Below are 19,335 nucleotides of genomic sequence, written 5' to 3'. Positions count from 1 at the left end.
CCCCCCCCCCAACCAGAGTCATCGGAGAAAGTTCTTGATGATGGATGGTTTCCTCCTCATGCTCCTCTCGTTTGATCTCTTGTCCTTTTGACTTAGCCAAGGATCCTTCAGTCGATCCTTGGTTCAAATTCACCCATAGGCCGGGTCTTGGGTTGCACCTCAATAAGCCTCCATATCACCTCCTCTGAGCTCCTGAATTGGTTTTCCATAGATGAAAACCTATCATCCATTTTGGAGAACCTTTCCTCCATCCTAAATTTGATTTGGCCTACTTCCCCTTCCACTCTTTCTTTTAATGCATCAAAGTTCTTTGTTGTCATCTCTCCAAGATCTTGCTCTGATACCAATTTGATAAGCCTTATAGTCGAAAATAACAAAGAAATTGCAAGTAGTCAGCGAAAAAACCTAGATTAGGGCTAATTTTACTAGTATCCAAGCAAATAAATACGATACAAGAGTGATCTACGATTTGAGAGGTAGATCAGCTCTCAACAAACCCTAGAAGCTACTAGGAGTAAACAAACAAAAGAGAAAATTGCAGGAAACAAAAATAAAAATAAAACCTTAGCCACTTAGCCTTAATAAATACCCCCAAGGTCCTCTCAAACTTTTCTCCAAAAACACCCTTTAATTCTCCTTATAGTGTACGTGATTAAGGGTTGTGTGGCCCCCACTCAAACACTGGAATCATCCAATGATGGCTCCTAGTGTTTCCACCCCCATATATTGGGTTTATTGGGTCTAGTCGGTCAAGACCAGTTCTTTCGGACCGGTATATATGCAGTAGTTGACAGAGCCGGCATGTCAGAATGTTGATCTAAGGGTTGTAATCGGGCCGAGTCAAGTCAAGTATGTCATGGATTAGATTTGACTTGGTCAAATCATAAGTTGTTAATGTTCAGTTCGAGCCTTAGCCAAGCTTTCACGCTTGCTTAAATTTTTTAATATTCATCTTTAGTTCGTACTTGACTTTTTTATTTTATTTAAATTGACTAAAAGTTTAAACGAATACTTAATTTTTATATAAATTAAAAACCTAATGTATATTTGATTTCTGTTTGTATAAAGCTAGTAAACAAGCTAAAAATTCAATCGAGTGCTTGATTTTTAATATCTTTCTTCTTGCAAGCTATTGTCATCATACTCTAGGATATTGATAAATATGTCATTCACCTTTAACTGCAGGATCCCAAGATGCATTTCGCAGCTTTTCAATGAGATTTTCTGCTGATTGAACTGTGGCCATCTTCATTGACATGCTTACCTGGAATAAAAACAAAAGAAAAGTATTCAAGTTTGAAGCTATCAGAACAACGCAAAACAAAACAAAACAAAAAAAATATTATTAAATTGAGCTAAAAAAATAAGGCTGTTCTTAGAGTGTCAGGGCTGAACTGAACCAATTTACCTCAGCTCAAATCTCCCTCTCTCTCTCTCTCAAACCAATTACAACAAAATCAGAAAGTGGGCTATAACAAATTCAGTTTAGCCTGATTGAGCATATCAAATCAACTTTTCTTGACAATCACTTGAAATAATTTTCCAACGAATTGAAACAACAGCAAGTAAACCAGTATGAAACAAACTATTTAAGCAAATATTAAACTTACTTCAGCTTTAAACCAGACCAACTTAACAGGAGATAAAACTAAAGACAAGAACATGTTACCTCAGCAAAATTATTATATCCAAGTAGCTTAGCTTTCTCCAACCTTAGCTTCAAAATTTGATCAATAATAGGAGTATTATCCAAATCTCCTTGAGAGGCACGAGATATATGAGCACGATATACTTCTTCACGCAAAGTTCGATTTTGAGCATGTTGCAATACAGCAGAAAAGCTTGGATAATCTAATGTTATAATCCAAGGTCCGCTTTCTGCAGAAGCATTTTCATGGCCCTGATGTGGCATCCTCACAATCATAAGACAGATGATTATATCCGCAAATATAGCAGACCACAAAATAGGGAACTTTTCAGATATTAAAAGTTCTTCGTATAAAAACTAATAAGGGATACCTTGGTACGGGCTGTCTGTGCAAATAGACCAAGAGCCGTAGCAGGCAACCCTTCAAGTTCATTTATATCTGTCATTAACTTTTCAAACTTCTTGGTAGCGTCCAAGACATTTTCACTAAATTTTTGGGATAGCTTCTCAAGTTCCTGCAAGTTCATGATATGATTTTGATAACAGCTGAAAGCCACGAGGAAATGATTTCCATAAAAACAATTAGTTCAAACACTAAAAAATGTGCATCTGCTGGTTTAAAGTGATACGGAGATTCATATTATCTACACTTGTATTCACATCAGATGGATTAGCAGCCAAAAAATTCACGATAAGTATACTATCACTGAATAAGAATTTAACATAAGAATTAGATTAAGCATTAAAACTTCATATTACTCTTAAAAATAGAAATTAATTGATGGCATTCAAAAAGGACATTTAAAGTATGAAACTCTATTTAAGAAAATTAAGGCATCATCGCTTCACCATCTCTAGCACCACATTCCATCAGCAAGTCAATCAACTCTATTGAAAAATTATATCCCTCTTGCCCATATAATGCTGAGTTCTAGGCATGAGACAAAATTTGAATTTCATTTCTCATCACCCACAAAAAGATTCTGCCATGAAACTTAAAGAACATAAATTTTTTTAAAGAAAGGAATGCATGAGCATATTTCTGATATTTATATAAGCATTTTACTCCCATCTAGACATAAATCAATCCTTTGAACTTTAAGCAATCCTTAGATTTTGTTCCCCCTTATGAATTGTCACCAATTCCTCAACCAAGACAAAGCGACAGTGATTCAAAGCCTCAAAAAACTGTTTCAAATTGATTAAGGTAACAAAAAACCAACAGCTATGTAAGGAACTACAAGGTCTTGCAGAAAAAAATGAACGGCAAAATGATTTCAGATATGCACCTGCTCAATTTCGTTGAATTTCTCCCGTAGTTGATCTTCAAGAGCAACACCATTAAGAACAGCTTCCTTAACTTGCGCTGCAGGAGGAAAAATTGTGAACCTTGTGATTGTAATGAAAAAACTTTTTCTATATATAATTTTAATATCAAATTACTTTAAATGAATTAAATAAATCAATTAACAAAACAGATTAAATCAATAAACAATTAAAATTAAATTAAACATAAAATAAATCAAATTTTATAAAATTAGATAATGTAACAATAGACATTATTATAAGAAAAAACTAACACCACCTGATAAACATGTCAATTTATCCTAAAGGGCACGCATGCCACTTAATGTAGAGAATGACCAATGGCTAGATGCCCTTAGTTGAGCGAGAAAGAGAGAGCAAGTGATTGACAGGAGGACAAGTGAGAAAGCGAAAACGAGAGAGAGATAGAGGGCGAGCACAGGCGAACGCACAAGCAAATATGGGAGTCAGATCGCAGGAGCAGAATGTATGGCCAAGCAGCATGAGAGGAGCATCTAAACAAGAACAAAGACTTGTTCCACAGCAAGAATTGAACCCTATTCGATTTGATGTTGAAACTTGGGTTTTATTCTTCCTTTCTCCTAATCTAAAACAGATGATTTCATGCTAAATTATTTCAACATTCACAGATACTAAATTTATGAATTTCACCTAATTATAGTTAAAATTTTAGGGATTTTATATGGTAGTTAAAAATCCGAAGAAAAAAAAAAAGGAGTTTGAGATATGTATGCCAACACAAAAACTTTTGAAAATTTTCCTTTTAAGCCAATTGAAAGCCAAATTAGTTTTCTGCCTGTTAGTGCTTCCTACATAGAAGCCCTAAATTTAGATGTGCTGGCTAATTAAAAAAAAATTGGGTTTATATATATATATATATATATATATATATAGCAAAATATGTTTTTATTAAATTTTCATATAAAGGTCCTAAACCCTACGTTTAACTATGAAAAATTTTCCCCTGAAATGATCAGGACTAATATAAATATAAATACTGCTGAAAATTAGGTAAAAAAAATACTGCTGAAACTAGGTTTTTTTCCTTCCTACTTCCTAATCTAAAATAGATAATTTCAAGCTAAATTATTTCGATATTCACAAATTTTAGATTTATGAATTTGACCTGATCATTGTAAAAATTTTAGGGATTTTTTATGGTAGTTCAAAATCAGAAGAAAATAAAGGAGTTCGAGATATGTATGCCAACTCAAAAACTTTTGAAAATTTTCTTTTTAAGCCATTTGAAAGCCAAATTAGCTCCATGCATGCTAGTACTTCCGACATACAAACCCTAAATTTAGATGTGTTAGTATGGTTAAAATAATTTTATTAAATTTTCATATGAAGGTTCTAAACCCTCGCTTTAGAATAAGGAGGATATCAATGTATGCAAGTTGAATTGGAAGCTTTTGTCTAAATAATATAAGCATATTTGTTTCTTGAATATTAATACTACATAAAATTGATGATTTATGATAAGAAAGCCTTTAAATAAACTAGTAAATTGATACTAAAATAATAAATTTTAAATTTCATTATAATATAGGAATGATAACAAATATAATAAGAAGAGAAGCCAAGTTTAAGTAACTTAAAAACTATAGTAGGAACAAAATATGCATTGAAAAACTAAGAATAACGATGTATCTATGAATCTAAATGTGATGCAAATAAGTAATTTAGAGTAAGGGCGGAGCCGAACAAAATTTTTAATGTGGAGCACAAATTAATAATTAAAACATACTCTCAATTATAATTAACTTTTTAGAATAAATGTTGATTAAAAAAACATTATCATTGACTTTTAAGTTGGCAATTAATTAACAACGTATAAAAATTTATTAAACTAATTATTTATAGAGCAATAGTCTTATTCATTAATTAATAAATGACTACTTGTTTTTTAGATTAATTAATAATTGATTAAAGCTTTTAAAATTAATTATATTTTAATGTTTAATTCTTTAATTAAGTATAAAACAATAATACATAAGTTTGTATAGTTATAATTAACTTGATAATACATTTATTGGGAATTAATTAAACTAAATTTACATACGAAGCATACAATTCTCATGTATTTACATATCCCACACCAAAACTATTACATTTGCATAAATAACACTTTCGTAGTTTAAACTTATGAATGAAAATAATTTTGTTTTTAAAAAGTGGTAATAGTACTATCTTTTATATGATATTAAAGATTTGAGTGTTATGTGTGTAATTATAAAAATTTAGGTGTGAGATACGTAATACATAAGAATGTATGCTATGTATGTAAATGTCCCAATTTAATCTAAAAGTTATATTAAATTCGGAAACTTATTTTCACATTTTTGCTCTCCTGCCCGACTAACCCACCTTTCTCTTCCTTCCTCCCACCTTGTTTCTCACACTTCAGCTCTTCTAAATCCTGTAAATCCTTCCCAATGGGATTTACTAGATCTAATAATTAAGGTAAAATGGAGAGACGGGATTTAACTCCTATAGCATTTAAAGTTGTCCGTATTGTTGTTTTGCAGAATTTAATATAAAACTTGCCTCATATGTTGCCAACAAACAACGATTAAATACAGCTTAAAGCTGCTCAAATCCTGCCACCAAACAGCGACTAATATTTCTCTTAGAATAACAATGCAGTAGATACGTTTCAATTCTGACAAAGTTTTCTTTCTCCATTTGCAAATTTTCATAGCTTAGATGGTTATCGCGTTAGCACATGACTTAATTAATTCAAATGTTTGAAGTAAAAAAGACAAATATGATATGTAGATGTACATGTTATTGTGTGTATGTGTTTGAAAGTTGTCACTCTATTATGGTATTAACTGGTAAAGCAATGTAATTGTGCATATAAATGAAAAAGAACATAGCAATCTATCTTTTTAGGTTAGTTTTGGAAAATATTCTAGAAAAGATGTGCATTTTTGGTACACATTGATGGTGACAAGCTGAAACGGGTGTACTATATAATAAAATAAGATGAGTTATGAAAATTGTAACAAGAAAACTAAAGTATTTGTTATTGTGCTTTACCTTTCATAACAAATTAACATATATTGTTTTACTCCAACTGATGTGGGGCGCCGTGTGCCAATTGGCATGGCAATTGTCGTGTCCCCGTTCCTAGACAAGTTTGGCCTAGGCATAGGAGGGACCGGATGGTCCTTTCAGGCATGGAATTACCCCCTAGTGGGAGTGGGATCAACTCCTAGTTGTCCTAAAACTATTTAGATTTTCTTTGTTGTGTTTTAGAGGGAGTTTTTGTTGTGTGTTGTTCAGGATAGGCATCGACGTCTTTGTTTTCACGTCTAGAATTGTATCCAAGGGACAAGTTGGGCTTTGATTGTATCTCGCACCTGAAAAAGTGATTATCTTTCCTCAATCCTTTTGCATCCTTCCAACATCGACACCCATCGCGCTTCACTATAGCAGCTGCCAATAGCTGTCTGTTGTTATCCTGTAGCTTCCTATTATTTCAGCCCTCCCTCTTTGCTTCCATCATTGTTCCAGCCCTCCATCCTTGCTGTCATTTTTGTTCTAGCCCTCCATCTTCACTGTCGTTGTTGTTCCAGCCCTCCATCCATGTTGCCATTTTTGTTCTAGCTAGGGCTGTAAACGAGCCGAGCTTGAGCGAGCTCAGGCTTGGCTCGTGTTCGGCTCGTTCGAAATAGCTCGTGTTCGAAATCGGCTCGTGTTCGAAATCGGCTCGTGAACAGTGTGTTCGTGTTCGGCTCGATTTAAATATTTGAACACTAACCACATTGCCACATGAGGTGTTATGATTTAAACTTAGACATAAATATATATAACATATTATTATATAAATAATATATGCAATATATTATTATATAAAAAGTTATATAGTTTTTTTTTCAAGTCATTTCGAGCCGAACACGAGCGAACAAACTGTTGTTCGTGTTCGGCTCGTTTACATTTTAAGCTTAAAAATTTGTTCGTGTTCGGCTCGTTAGGCTTAACGAACGAGCCGAACACGAGCTGCTTAACGAGCCGAACACGAGCTGTTCACGAACAACGAGCCAAATTGACAGCCCTAGTTCTAGCCCTCCATCTTCACTGTCGTTGTTGTTCCAACCCTCCATCTTTGTTGTCATTGATGTTCTAGCCCTCACCCTTGTAGCCGCCATCTTCCTCTTGCCGCATCATCCGGGACAATCGTTCCACGTCGATTTCTACTACATACTTTTACTGTCGAGAATCTAGAAAATCATTGTCTTGTTGTTTTATGCTTGCTAACCACCTTGTCCACCATCTCACCATCTTACAAACCTTCACCGACCACCTCCACCACCCCTTGATTCAATCATAGTAGAAATTAGTGTCGTGTTTGATGCAATTTCATATTTTTGTTTTGGTTAATTGTAATTTATTGTTTGATTTTAGTAATAATATTTGTTTTTCTCATTGTGATTGGAAAATTTCAGTATTATTTGGTATCATAGCTAGCCTAATCTTAGTGATACCCTAGGGTTACAGAAAAAGCATCACTCTCTAGCCGATTATTCAAATCTACCACCCAAAATTTTCATTATATACCCTAAATCAGCTCATATATTCTCTTTTACCTCCCGAACATAAGCCCTAGCCACGCCACCGAGATAACAATTGTCGAAAACTTGATCTGGAGGAAATGACAAAATGTCGTTTATGAGAAATTTGTAAAAGGATGTCCATGAACTTTCTTTAAAAATCCTACTACTACAACAAAGATTTGCCGCTTTCGAGAAGAGGCAATCTGTAAGGGTCACTTGTAGCCACAATAGTGATTTGTTAGATCGAAAAGATAAAGTAATGCTACCTCGAAGATTTGGCATTAAATATTCATAACATGTTCCTTGAGTACTACGATGTAAATGTAGATTTACCGGATTTTGACGGTCGTAAGGATCTAGAAGAATTCATTGAGTAGTTCCACGCAATGAAACGTGTCTTTGAATAATATGACGTCCGACCGAACAGAATGTTAAAGCTAGTCGTCATTTGGTTAAAGAATGGGTACATCTCTGTAGTGAGAGAATCTGAAACTTCTTCGATATCAGGAAGGAAAAAAATAAAATCAATATGTGGTCCAAGATGAAATGAGAGATGTAACACTAATATCTACCAATTCATTATAGACGGGATATGTTCTATAGATTTCATCAGTTGTTGCAACAAGATCTCTCAATAGATGAGTACACAACAATGTTTGAGAAGCTTATGTTGAAATGTAGGCTGGTGGAGCCCAAGAAAAAAATCATAGCTCAACATTTAAGGAGATTGAGATTCTCCATTAGCAATGTGGTTCAGTTACAGCCCTATCGGACATTACAGAATGTCCAAATCCTAACTTTAAAGGTGTAGAAATATCATTGAGTGACCACCACATCTCACAAACAGAATTTCACAACAATATCAAGCAACAAAAGTACACCTAGCAAAACATCTAAATTGACCCCACCTAAGGAGAAACTAGTTAAGCATGAGAACAAATAAAGCCAACTAGCACTCTCAAATCAGTCCTAGCCACAAACTATTTCAAGTGTCATGAATTTGGAGGCTCCAATATGGTCGACCATACTTCATATTTCGATGAATTGGTTGAAGCTCCCCAAACCTCGAGAGACTAACGTGAGGCGTCACGAGTCAATTGGTGTGGCAATTGCCGCATCCCTGTTCCTAGACTGATTCGGTCCAGGTATAGGAGGGACCAGGTTATCTTTCCATACATGGAAGTGGGATTCCACTATTAGTTACCCTAGAGTTATTTATGTTGCTTTTGTCGTGTTTTAAGGAGTTTTTGTCGTGTGTTGTTAGGGACAACCGTCTACGTCTCTATTTTCTCGTCTAGAGTTGTATAAACGTCGAGTGGTGCTTTGGTTTCATCTCGCTCGCAAGATGGTGATTAACTTCCCTCAACCCTTCTACATTGTTCCTCATCAATCCTTGTCGCCCTTCCCTGTTACAGCCGCCAGGCACAGCTGCCTGTTCTGACTGCTTCCCACCATTTCAGCCTCCATCTTTGATGTCACTGTTGTTATGGCACTCCATCCTCGTTGACATCGTCATTCCAGCCCCTCATCTTCGTTGTCGATGTTGTTCTAGCCCTCCATATTTGATAACGCTATTGTTCCAGCCCTCCATCTTTGCTTTCATCGTTGCTCAAGACTTCCACTGTTGCAACCGCCGCCTTCCTCTTCTTGCCATCATCCAAGACAGTCGTTCCATGTCAATCTCAATTGTATGCTTGTTTTCTGAAACATGGGAAACTGTTACTTTGTCGTTTTCTACTTGCCAACCACCTCGTTTACCATCCCGCCACCTTCCAAATCCTCATTGACCACCTCCACCACCATTGATTCAACCCTAGTGGGAGTTAAGTGTCTTGTTTGTTGCAATTCCATATCTCTATTTTGGTTGATTCTAATTTCTTATTTGATTTCAGTAATAATATTTAATTTTCCCTTTGTTGTTGGTTAACTTTGGTACCAACCACATATTATTTCCTAGTTTTTTGAATTATTATAATAAAAAAAAAACTTTAGCTATTGAAATTCTAACCACAGAATAGTCGATGAATATTTTAGGAAAATCACCTCATGTTGAATGGAAAATAGAAAAAAATTGTCTACATATGTCAGGGAGCTCCAAGAGATGGAAAATATATTAAGTTTCTTTTATATCAATTATAAACTTGAAAAAGTTTCAAATTTAGATACATTTTAGGTGTCAAAAAACAGATATAGTTAGTTCTTTTGTATATTAGGAGACATTATTTAAGAAGTTGGAAAATATGTAATTAAGAAATTTTTTTATCCAACCACCCCTTTTGATATTCCAAACTTTCAGGCCGGATCATGACAGTGATAGTTCATATTCACAAAAAAGGTCTTGCATGTTTTGATACATGTTTCATTTGCTCACAACAAATCTATTAGTCAGTCTGCGGGACCTTTTGAGATTGCCTACGAACGGATTCCCATCATACCTTTAGAGTTGGTGTCGTTGCTTCCAAGTACTGAGCTTAGTACTGATGCCAAGACTAATGTCAAGGAAATTCTAATACTAAAAGCGAGCTAACAAATATAGAAATGTTATGATCTTCAAATAATGTGACTTAATGTAGATCAAATTGAAGAATAAGAGATTTCATACAAATTCATTTGAATAGCTCAGACCTAGAGAGTTCATTCAAAATTGTTAAGTGAACCAATGATAATGCTTACAGGATTGATCAACCTGATTATTATAATACTTTTTTCTAGTGTCATTGATTTGTCATCACACAATAATGATCCAATAGTTTCGGACAATAAAGATGAAACCTCCTCTATCAGAGGATAATGACGCAAGCATCTCTTAACCCACATGAGAGGATGGGATCAGCCTTGACTCATCCAACTCTAAACCGGTTCAAGCTTTCTCCCACCCCCAAGGGGTCAACCAGCTCTTAGGGCCACCTTATTGCTTAGAAAGAAATAAGATTATTGTTATTTTGTTTCCATGATATCAATATTTTGTTTTAGACTTGTGATGCACTTTTAGTTTTGATGTTTATTCGATTGGAGATTATCTTCCCAAGGTTTTACGTCTTTGAAATTTTGTATCATCTTCTCTTCAAGTAATGTGAATGTAGTTTGATTGAGAAAAGGTAGCAAATCGTCCTTGGTGTATATATACCACAAATCTCATCACGGACCCTTTTTCATAGCTTTTTCCTCCCAAACAGCAACTATTCAAACAACTTCATTTCTTAGGTTTTTCACCTTTTCTCTAATCCTACAACACCCCAATTTCCTTTATTGATCCTTATATATACATCATCAACATTATTAGTTTTTTTTTTTTTTTCAATAAACCTTTTTCTGGGAGAATTATAACAGAATTCAATCACAAACTCACACAAAAATAGTATACGCAAAACTTTGAACCTAGGTCCTCTTATTTGGGATCATAAGCTCCCAACCAGTAGGATAAGAAGGGCTACATTTTTTTCCTCAACTAAAAACATTTACTTTGTTTATTTAGGGCTTCTTCTTTTTTTAAACATTTGCATGTCAAAAATTTTTTGAATTGAACATAACGTTTTAGGGCTTTCGAAATGGTTATGGGTAAGGAGAAAGGGGTAACGAAATATAGGAAAAAACCAGTATGAAAATATAGTTTGCAGTCAAAATTGATGAGAGTGGCATGCATATGTCTATTTGAAATACAACTACAACGATGAGGTTGTTAAACGAGGCGTAACAAGAATAATATAGCATATTTTTAGCAAGCACGATAATGTTGAATCATTTAACAAAGTCTCTAAAAAGGCAAATTGAGAATGAGACGAGAAATCAGTTCATATGAAAATGATTCTCATGAAGATCCATTGAGTGATGAGAGCAATGGAATTTCTCAATTTAAAAATTTTAACCTTATAGCCTCGTTATGTTCCTATCTTGATATAGGAATGGGGGAGTGAGACACTTTTAGTGTTGAACTTATTTTGAATTATTATATTTTTACTTTGAGATAATAACTTATTTTGATATTTGTATAAGACTTCTTACACAATGATCCAATATTAAGATATTAATATATCATTTCTTACTTCATACATTGATTTTAGATAATACTTCTTGCATTGAGCAATCCATTGATTTTTAGGATTACATCTTAAAATGCCTTGAAGCTTACACATCGCCACGCAAACTAAGAATAACTCAATAAATAATTATGCAAATTTAAAACTTGAGTGATCATTCTAATTTTTCCATTGGTCACTATATAGAGTAAAATTTATCAACTATCAGCAACAAGGCTACTCTGGGGTCGTTCCACATTCACTGATATCTTATACCTTGCAAGAACATCCACCATCACATAATATATAATATATGAATACATCAAGAGCTAGTTCATCTATCTCCAAGGCTTCTGATAGAGTAGCATGAGTTTTTTTTTTATTTTTTAATTCACCATGGGAGAATTGATGGAGCCCATTGGGTCATTCGTTGTTAAGATTGATATCTCACATGGTATAAGATTAGATTGAAACTAATAATCTTGTAATAATGTATAGTATCTTTTTAATTGTTTAGGGCATTCATACCATTAGTTTAAAACTCATTAGCCATTATTTTTTTTTTTTTTTATTTGGAGTTGTTGAGTAATTTCCAAGTAATATTACTCCCATATAACTTGTTTGTCCTCTTTTAAACCTGGTTGATAAATGAGACTAAAGATTTATTGTGCTTGCAAATTGTTGGCGAACAATTCAGATTGTTGGCGAAGATAGGAGCACCCCCCCCCCCCCCCCCCAAAGTTTGGTGAGAGTTCATCCTTCCCCAAAGTGATGTTATAGGTCCTTGAAGAAGTCATAATTGTTCTCTCGGTAAAACTGAATCTTCTTTAACAAGTAGCATATATCTTTCATAGTTTTCTTCAATTCATTGTTGTTACAATCTTCCAACAACCTGATAACCATCAAAATGATTCTTAAAATCTATTATTTTCCTGATCCATCGATGCCATAACCAATTCATCTCATAATTAAGGATTTAACAGAAATTTAGCATCATGTTTTTTAAAAACAATAAAAATTATGAACTGATATCAAAACAACATATACTAGTCACAAAAAACTTGAACTGACAAGACTCGATTGATAACAAAAGAAAGGTTGGATAGGAAAAATTAGAGAAGTAAAATAAAGGAACTCAAATAACCATTAGTTTATACAAAAGGTATTTTTAGCAAAAAAATTTGTTCATTAATAAATAAAATAGACAGTAGCACATCGTAGAAACACAATACATTTCAACAAACATATGTTCATACAACACAAAATAGCAAAAGACAGGATACTTACCTTCCACAATTCGTTTATGAGCATCAGAAAGAGATGACCATGATGCTGAATCCTGAATAGCTTTGAATGCATTATAAATAGGTTTACTTTGTCCCAATCTTAGTTGGAACTTAACCTTATCTGGCTGTTTATTAAAAAAAAAAGATGCGGAAACAACAAAGTTAGTTGGAGTACTGCCAAATCAATAAGCAAATAAAAAAATAATGAAAAAACTCACAAGAACTAATGAAGAAACAAGAGTTGTTAATGCATGTGAGATTTAAATTGTCACATATAAGCGTAGAAATTTCACATGGTTGACACTCATAATAAGCTTGAACTTTGGGTTGAAAATGGATTTTACAATTGGTGTAAGCTAAACATAGGCCCCTTTTAGTTCATTCTCCCCAAAGAGTTATTTGACAAAGAACAATAACTTTATGGATCCAGAAAGTCTTCACCCTACAAACATGGTTAAGCAAAGTTCAAGAGTACATAACTCTGTCTCTAACAATGGATCCACATTGTTGAGTGGGCTCTTGGCATACTTGATGAGGCTCCTATTTGAGAGCAAGAGTGTATGCGTATGTGCACATGTGCGGGCTAATGTGAGGAGATTTTATGTGAGTTGAAGAGAAGACACGTGAGATTTGTAACTAAAAATGTGTAAAAATATAAAGTTCACTCGCTCATAAACTAAAGATTCTGAATTGAAAATAAATTTAACCATTGGTGCAACAACTTCGGTCTCGAATAATGTATAAGGCTCCCTAATGGCAACAATTTCACAAAAATCAAACTAATTTGATCAAGCTTTCAACACATAATTAATAATTTCAAAGTTGCACATGATTGTGGATATTGCTTGGTTAAAATTTTATCTCGTCGGGGGTGGCAGTGGGTGGGTCAATGTGATGTCATATTGTCGAATCATAATATCAAATCCTTGGACAACAATATGATTCCCAATAACTAGAACCTCACTTTAAATGCCTCTACAATCTCATCCATTGAAAGCTTCCTACAGTAGTGTTTTTTCTAAAGTACTTCTTCAAAATTTCTTTAGAGAGGTCTTAGATCTCAATATTCACACTGTTTGTCAACATCACTGCTCTCAAAAAAAATTGCAAGAATAAATCCCTCAATTTCAACCTTCAAAAAGCATCTCAAACATATATAATAAATAAGGATAGACGATTATAGCCTTTTCAAAGATAAAAGCTTGTAAGTCAAAAGTAGAGTTTCCACAAAATGAAACCTTTGAAAAGATTTCACGCCACACATTCTAATATCCTACAATCAAACAGCTACAAAACGAACCTGCACTTCATCAATGGCAGATCGAAGCTCCGACGAATCCTTCACCGACTTAAGATGATTCACAATGCCCCACACAACCTGCAGCCTATCCAGAATTCTCTCCAGCGGCTCCACTAACTTGGGCCATGTAGGCTCCACCGTCCTCTCCAGCTCCACCAGATCGCCCTCCTGCATCACCAATCCAATCAAACAAGCCAACGAAAACCCTATCCCTAAACCCAAAAGAAAATTCTTACGAGTCTCCTCAAGAGCTCCCGGATTCCCGGCTGCACGTGCTTCGCCTCGACGATGTCGAAAGGGGGGAAGTCGAAGTCTCCAAGAAGCGGGTTCGAGTCCAAGCTGTCATCGACCGAAGAGGTCATCTTTGACGAAGGGACAGTGCAGAAACCAGCGGAAATAAGAGATACGGTGTGCTTTGTCGGTCGGTGGAGGCAGAAGGAGAAGGACGAAGACCAGAGGGGGCAGGAGAAGGTTTTGGGAAGGGTTTTAGACAGGCGAGGGATTTGCGTGGCGGAACGGAGAAGAGGGGCGGAGCAAGACAAGGATACGAAGCTCGCCATTAGCATGGTGACGCTTATAATGGCTAGACTTGATCGGTTCATTTTGTCGCACCGGCCGAAGGTGCGAGCTTGTCTGGTTCATCAGTTGTACGTAGCCCCAACTGCATTTGCGCGGATGGGGGTGCGATGTTTTTGGACTTTGCCTCGTCCAAGAAGAGATTTTTTTCATGCTTTCAACAAGTATAATATGTAAAGATAATCTAATTTGTCGAATGTACTGATTTATCTACATGACTACATCTATCAGATATTCCCAAAAATAATTCTATAAGGTGCCCGCAAATTATGCAAATCTTTTATTACTTGAAAGCCCTAGAGTGAATAATGGAAGTCCTTTTTAGTAGTCTTTTTTGTAGTATTAATTTAAAAATTATTTTAAATTTTAGAGATTTATATATATATATTTGTATACAGTAGAAGTGTCGATATGAATGTCAAAGCAATCTAACGGTCGAGGATGGTGGTCAGGTGATCAAGGCATCAGATTAATAGAGCATGATCTGAACCGTTCATTGAACGACTAACCGCCCGATCAAATTCAACTTGCATACTATGACGATAAGCTAAATCAGCGGATCATGCCCGCAGCCTCAGTCGCCTAGGAGCTCCTTACAAGGGCGTCCCATCGCACCTGGTCGAACGACCGGCTTTTACTTAACTAGGCACGATCGTCATTCAACCGGTCGCCTCAGTCAGTCGAACCCAAGCAAATCGACCAGCTGGTTACCGTCATTTCCAAGTTCAAATTGTCATACATATTTTGTATGAAATTAACATAATTAATCATGTTAATAGTGGTTTCGTTAATTGTTCCCTTCTATAATTGTACAATACGTCTCTATAAATGGGAGGCAAAAAAAAAACAAATAAAAGGATTATTCTTTGTTTCACTATAGAAATTTGTAGGATTACTATCTCTCTCTCTCTCCCTCCCTCTCTCTCTCTCTATTCCTCCTTCTGGCTATAACTCCTGAGGCGTGTTCACAGCTGACAACCTAGGATTCAACAATATTATTTAATTTTTATACATCATAAAAAAATTGATGATAATAAATTTATAAAAAAAAATAATTTTTTATAATGTATAATCAAAGTACATTGAACCGAATACGGCGGCTCTGGATGGGACACGTGTCGAGGACTCAATCTTGACAAGCACAAAGATAGCAGACAGCACAAAGCGGATGATTCAACCGACCAAACCGAGAGGGCCGAAAAAGTTGACAAAATGGCTCGCCATCCTAGTAGTGATACTGATGAGCGCAAAAAACTACATTCAGCACATAGCGGATGATCCAACTTATTTCATCGAGTGGGTGGATTGAATAAGTTGATGAACGGCTCGTAGGCTAGGGAGCAAGCAAAACAGTGGTTAGGCGAGAAAAGAATTGGCTACTGTAATGATAATCATGACAATTACCAATGTTTAATAATGTGATTTTTATTTACTATAAATGTATGAACACAAACATGTAAAGGAGACTTTTATGAGAAGGGAACAGGGGAATACCATTAATACTATCTCTCACGCTCTTTTCTCTCTTTATTTATCTCCTTATTTACGTTATATACCTTAGCTGTGCTTTAAGGACAAATTTGGGATTAACATTCTTAAAGGTATGGTGAGCATGAAATCATGCTGCAAATAAGAAGAGGTGTGATTTAAGTTGAACACCTTTCACCTCAGGAAGCCCTTAATGACATGAATCGCACCTGTGAATTTCTGACTCAAAAAATCAGTAAACTCAAAAAGCAGATGATGGATGCGCTCAGAAGCACACTCACCTTAAAAAGAAGGCACTTATCACAACCACCGACATCTTATTACCCAGAAGAATGGCCTCCTAACTGTTGTAAGGATCCTCTTATCCTCGAACTGGAATGAGACACACGCTACCTTGATAGTGTGGACTCCACACTGCTCGACCATCATTGGCATGAGCGTACGAAAGCACCGCAACCCACACTGCTTGAGAATGCCTCTTCCCAACAAATCTTCGAATATGAACCAACAGATTACTTCAAGATCTTGGCACTATAACTCTATCAGGGACGGTCAGGACCGCTTATCGTATGTCCTCTTTTGAGTCGACGGTATGCCTATTAATGTTCAATAACACACTCAAATGTCACTTTTTCCTCACCATGTTCAAGGAGTCAGTCCTTCGATGATTCAATGGTCTATCATTATCGGTGATGACCTCTTTCATAGACTTTTAAAGAATGTTCATCATTTAGTTCACCAACGCAAGGAAACCCTTAAGAAACTTGCAGGCCTCCTCTAGCTATACCAAGGGAAGGGTGAACCTTTATGCACCTTCATCACTCTATTTTAGATGGAAAAAATTGGAGTCTGGGATCTCAAACCCACGGTCGAACATGTTGCCCTCGCACAGAGACATAAGGAAGAATTCTTCTGCTTATCCTTAAGCCGACAACGATCTAAAAATTTGGTTGAGTTATTGAAGCTGACCAGTCCGTAAAAGAGTATAACTTCACTTTCACACATACAAAGGCATCTGATTGGCACCCTTCGAAGAGAAGTGTTGGTGGTGAAAGTTGGAAGTCGATGCACAAGCAACATCTACTCATCAGGGCCCACTTCGAGGAATCAATGTCGTTCCTAGAGGGTGAGACATTAAATAGAAGGAAATACTACTAAGATTGGTCCCATAAAAGTCTGTGATAAATGAAACAACTCAACGAAAGAGGATTACCACCCTCGGCTCATGAATTTCCTCAACCCACTCCACTGAGGGTCTCCCATCCCACATGAGAGTCTTATTTGTGACATATGGCATTGGTAGTGCGAGCCTTTCAGAACAAAGACTACTTCAAGAATGATCTACTAATGAAAACAGAGAGCTATCTTTAAAACCTAGAGATACATTACACGTGAAGTAGAGACTCCAAAAAATATTATAAGGGCGACTTACCAAAGCCTCATGAATGTGATTTACAGAATAGAAAGGAAGAAACACAGAATTGCATGTAGATGATGTATTGGTTAAAATTAAAACATCTAAACAACACATTAAAAATTTAGAAGAAAATTTTGAAACTCTAAAAAAATATATCATGCAATTTAACCCACCCAAATGTGTGTCTGACGCAATTACAAGAAAGTTCTTAAGATATCTCTTAATACATGAAGGGATAAAGGCCAATTTCCAGAAACTTCAAACCCTAGTCAAAATCAATCTCCTTGAAATATCAAGGAATTATAACACTCAATTCAAATCAAAATCGGGTGATAAATGTGTTACCTTCTTCAAACCCTTTGACGAGCAGATTGCTTGACATGGTCAGACGAATGTGAATTTACTTTCTAATGGTTAAAAGAGTCCCTAGTTGATTTGATCAGTTGGGCTCAGTCGATGTTGCTAGTTGATTAAGCTCAATTGGCTTTAGGTCGACATGACTGGTTTGGTCGGCTAGACTAGGCCTGCGTTGTCGTTCAGCTAATCTAATCCAATCTCGACCCTTGATCCCTAATGAGAAACTTCCGTCGGCAGAACGACGTTGGGCTTCCGAGCAGAGAGTGAAACACCATAATTTGACAAGTAGTTTGCTCTTCAATGAGGAGAGGTTGCATAATGACTATAATACTCTTTGACGTATTTTTAATTCTTGATCTCTAATGAGGAGCTTCGGGGGCTGTCGTGGAATGATTGGCGCTATTCCGGGACTACATCTTCTCTCATATCAGATCTATCGAAAGGTAGGTTGCTGCATTTGTTTGGCTTTCTTGCAGTGGTTAGCTTGAGTCTTTCTTTGACTCCTTTGTGACCAAAAGACTCGAATTCAGTCGCCTTCGTGACTCAATTGACTTTGCTCTAGCTAAGACAATCATATTTGATTTGATAAGTGGGCCCCACTTGATTTTTTGTAGGCGCACTGTCTTTCGTCGTACTATTTTACTTCTGAACTATTAGCTATCCTCAGGATCAATGCTGATATAAGCCTATTTAATAACCTTTTTTCTGAATCTTCACTTCTGCTCTTCTGCGGATTCTCTTTCTTTTTAAAGCCTGTTTTAATATTGAATTATCAAAATTAATTTATATTAAATCATAAAGTTAATTATAGAGAAGGAGATAGTCTACATGTGCTTATAGTATTCATAAAAGAAACGACGAAGCATGAAGTTCCTTTATGCAGATGATCATTTGTGCAATGACGACCCAACTCAACATCCATTATGGCCCACATTACATTTTAGCAAGACGACGTCGCTAAATATCACAATACCGCCATTACTACGACTATTGCTTGTGCACAATATAGAGCTTAATTATGTCGAACATTTTTCATGCACACTCCATGTTATTCATCTTTTTATTCCGGATCGAACATCAACGGAGGAAGGATTATTCTGGTTTCACTGCTCGAATATTACGACAGTGTAAATCACATCATGTCATGTGCATGATAGCATGATGCGATGCATGATATCATCCGCACATCCGAACTACAAACATAATATCTTTTCTTTTAGAGGAATCCTCTCTCAGTCATAGAGTAAGTAAAGCAGAGCCCCAACCGAAACAATACTATGAAGAAGCATTTATTTATTTTTAAGTTGTTGAGGCAGGTTTATGTTAACCCTTTTAATATGTATATATATATATATATATATA

The 19,335-nt window shown here is 35.6% G+C and overlaps 1 protein-coding gene across 2 annotated transcripts in view; it reads right to left on the bottom strand.

Annotated features, from left to right (window-relative positions):
* LOC110023135 (probable cytosolic oligopeptidase A) overlaps positions 1-14,849 on the bottom strand; it is a 35,746-nt gene extending 20,897 nt beyond the window's left edge. Inside the window, exons 1-7 of one of the 2 annotated variants that reach the window (XM_020722401.1) lie at positions 14,372-14,849; positions 14,136-14,303; positions 12,837-12,960; positions 2,938-3,014; positions 2,020-2,163; positions 1,670-1,900; positions 1,174-1,264 (exon numbers count right to left, since the gene is read on the bottom strand). In XM_020722401.1, the coding sequence (XP_020578060.1) occupies positions 1,174-1,264; positions 1,670-1,900; positions 2,020-2,163; positions 2,938-3,014; positions 12,837-12,960; positions 14,136-14,303; positions 14,372-14,737 (1,201 nt within the window). In that variant the 5' untranslated portion in view covers positions 14,738-14,849. The remainder of the gene's footprint in view (positions 1-1,173; positions 1,265-1,669; positions 1,901-2,019; positions 2,164-2,937; positions 3,015-12,836; positions 12,961-14,135; positions 14,304-14,371) is intronic. The other variant, XM_020722392.1, reaches the window with a different exon arrangement.
* Positions 14,850-19,335: the final 4,486 nt, after the last annotated feature.

Source organism: Phalaenopsis equestris, unplaced genomic scaffold (genome assembly GCF_001263595.1).
Source record: "Phalaenopsis equestris unplaced genomic scaffold, ASM126359v1 Scaffold000002, whole genome shotgun sequence".
NCBI classification, from domain to species: Eukaryota; Viridiplantae; Streptophyta; class Magnoliopsida; order Asparagales; family Orchidaceae; genus Phalaenopsis; species Phalaenopsis equestris.
This window is presented reverse-complemented; position numbering and strand designations above follow the sequence as displayed.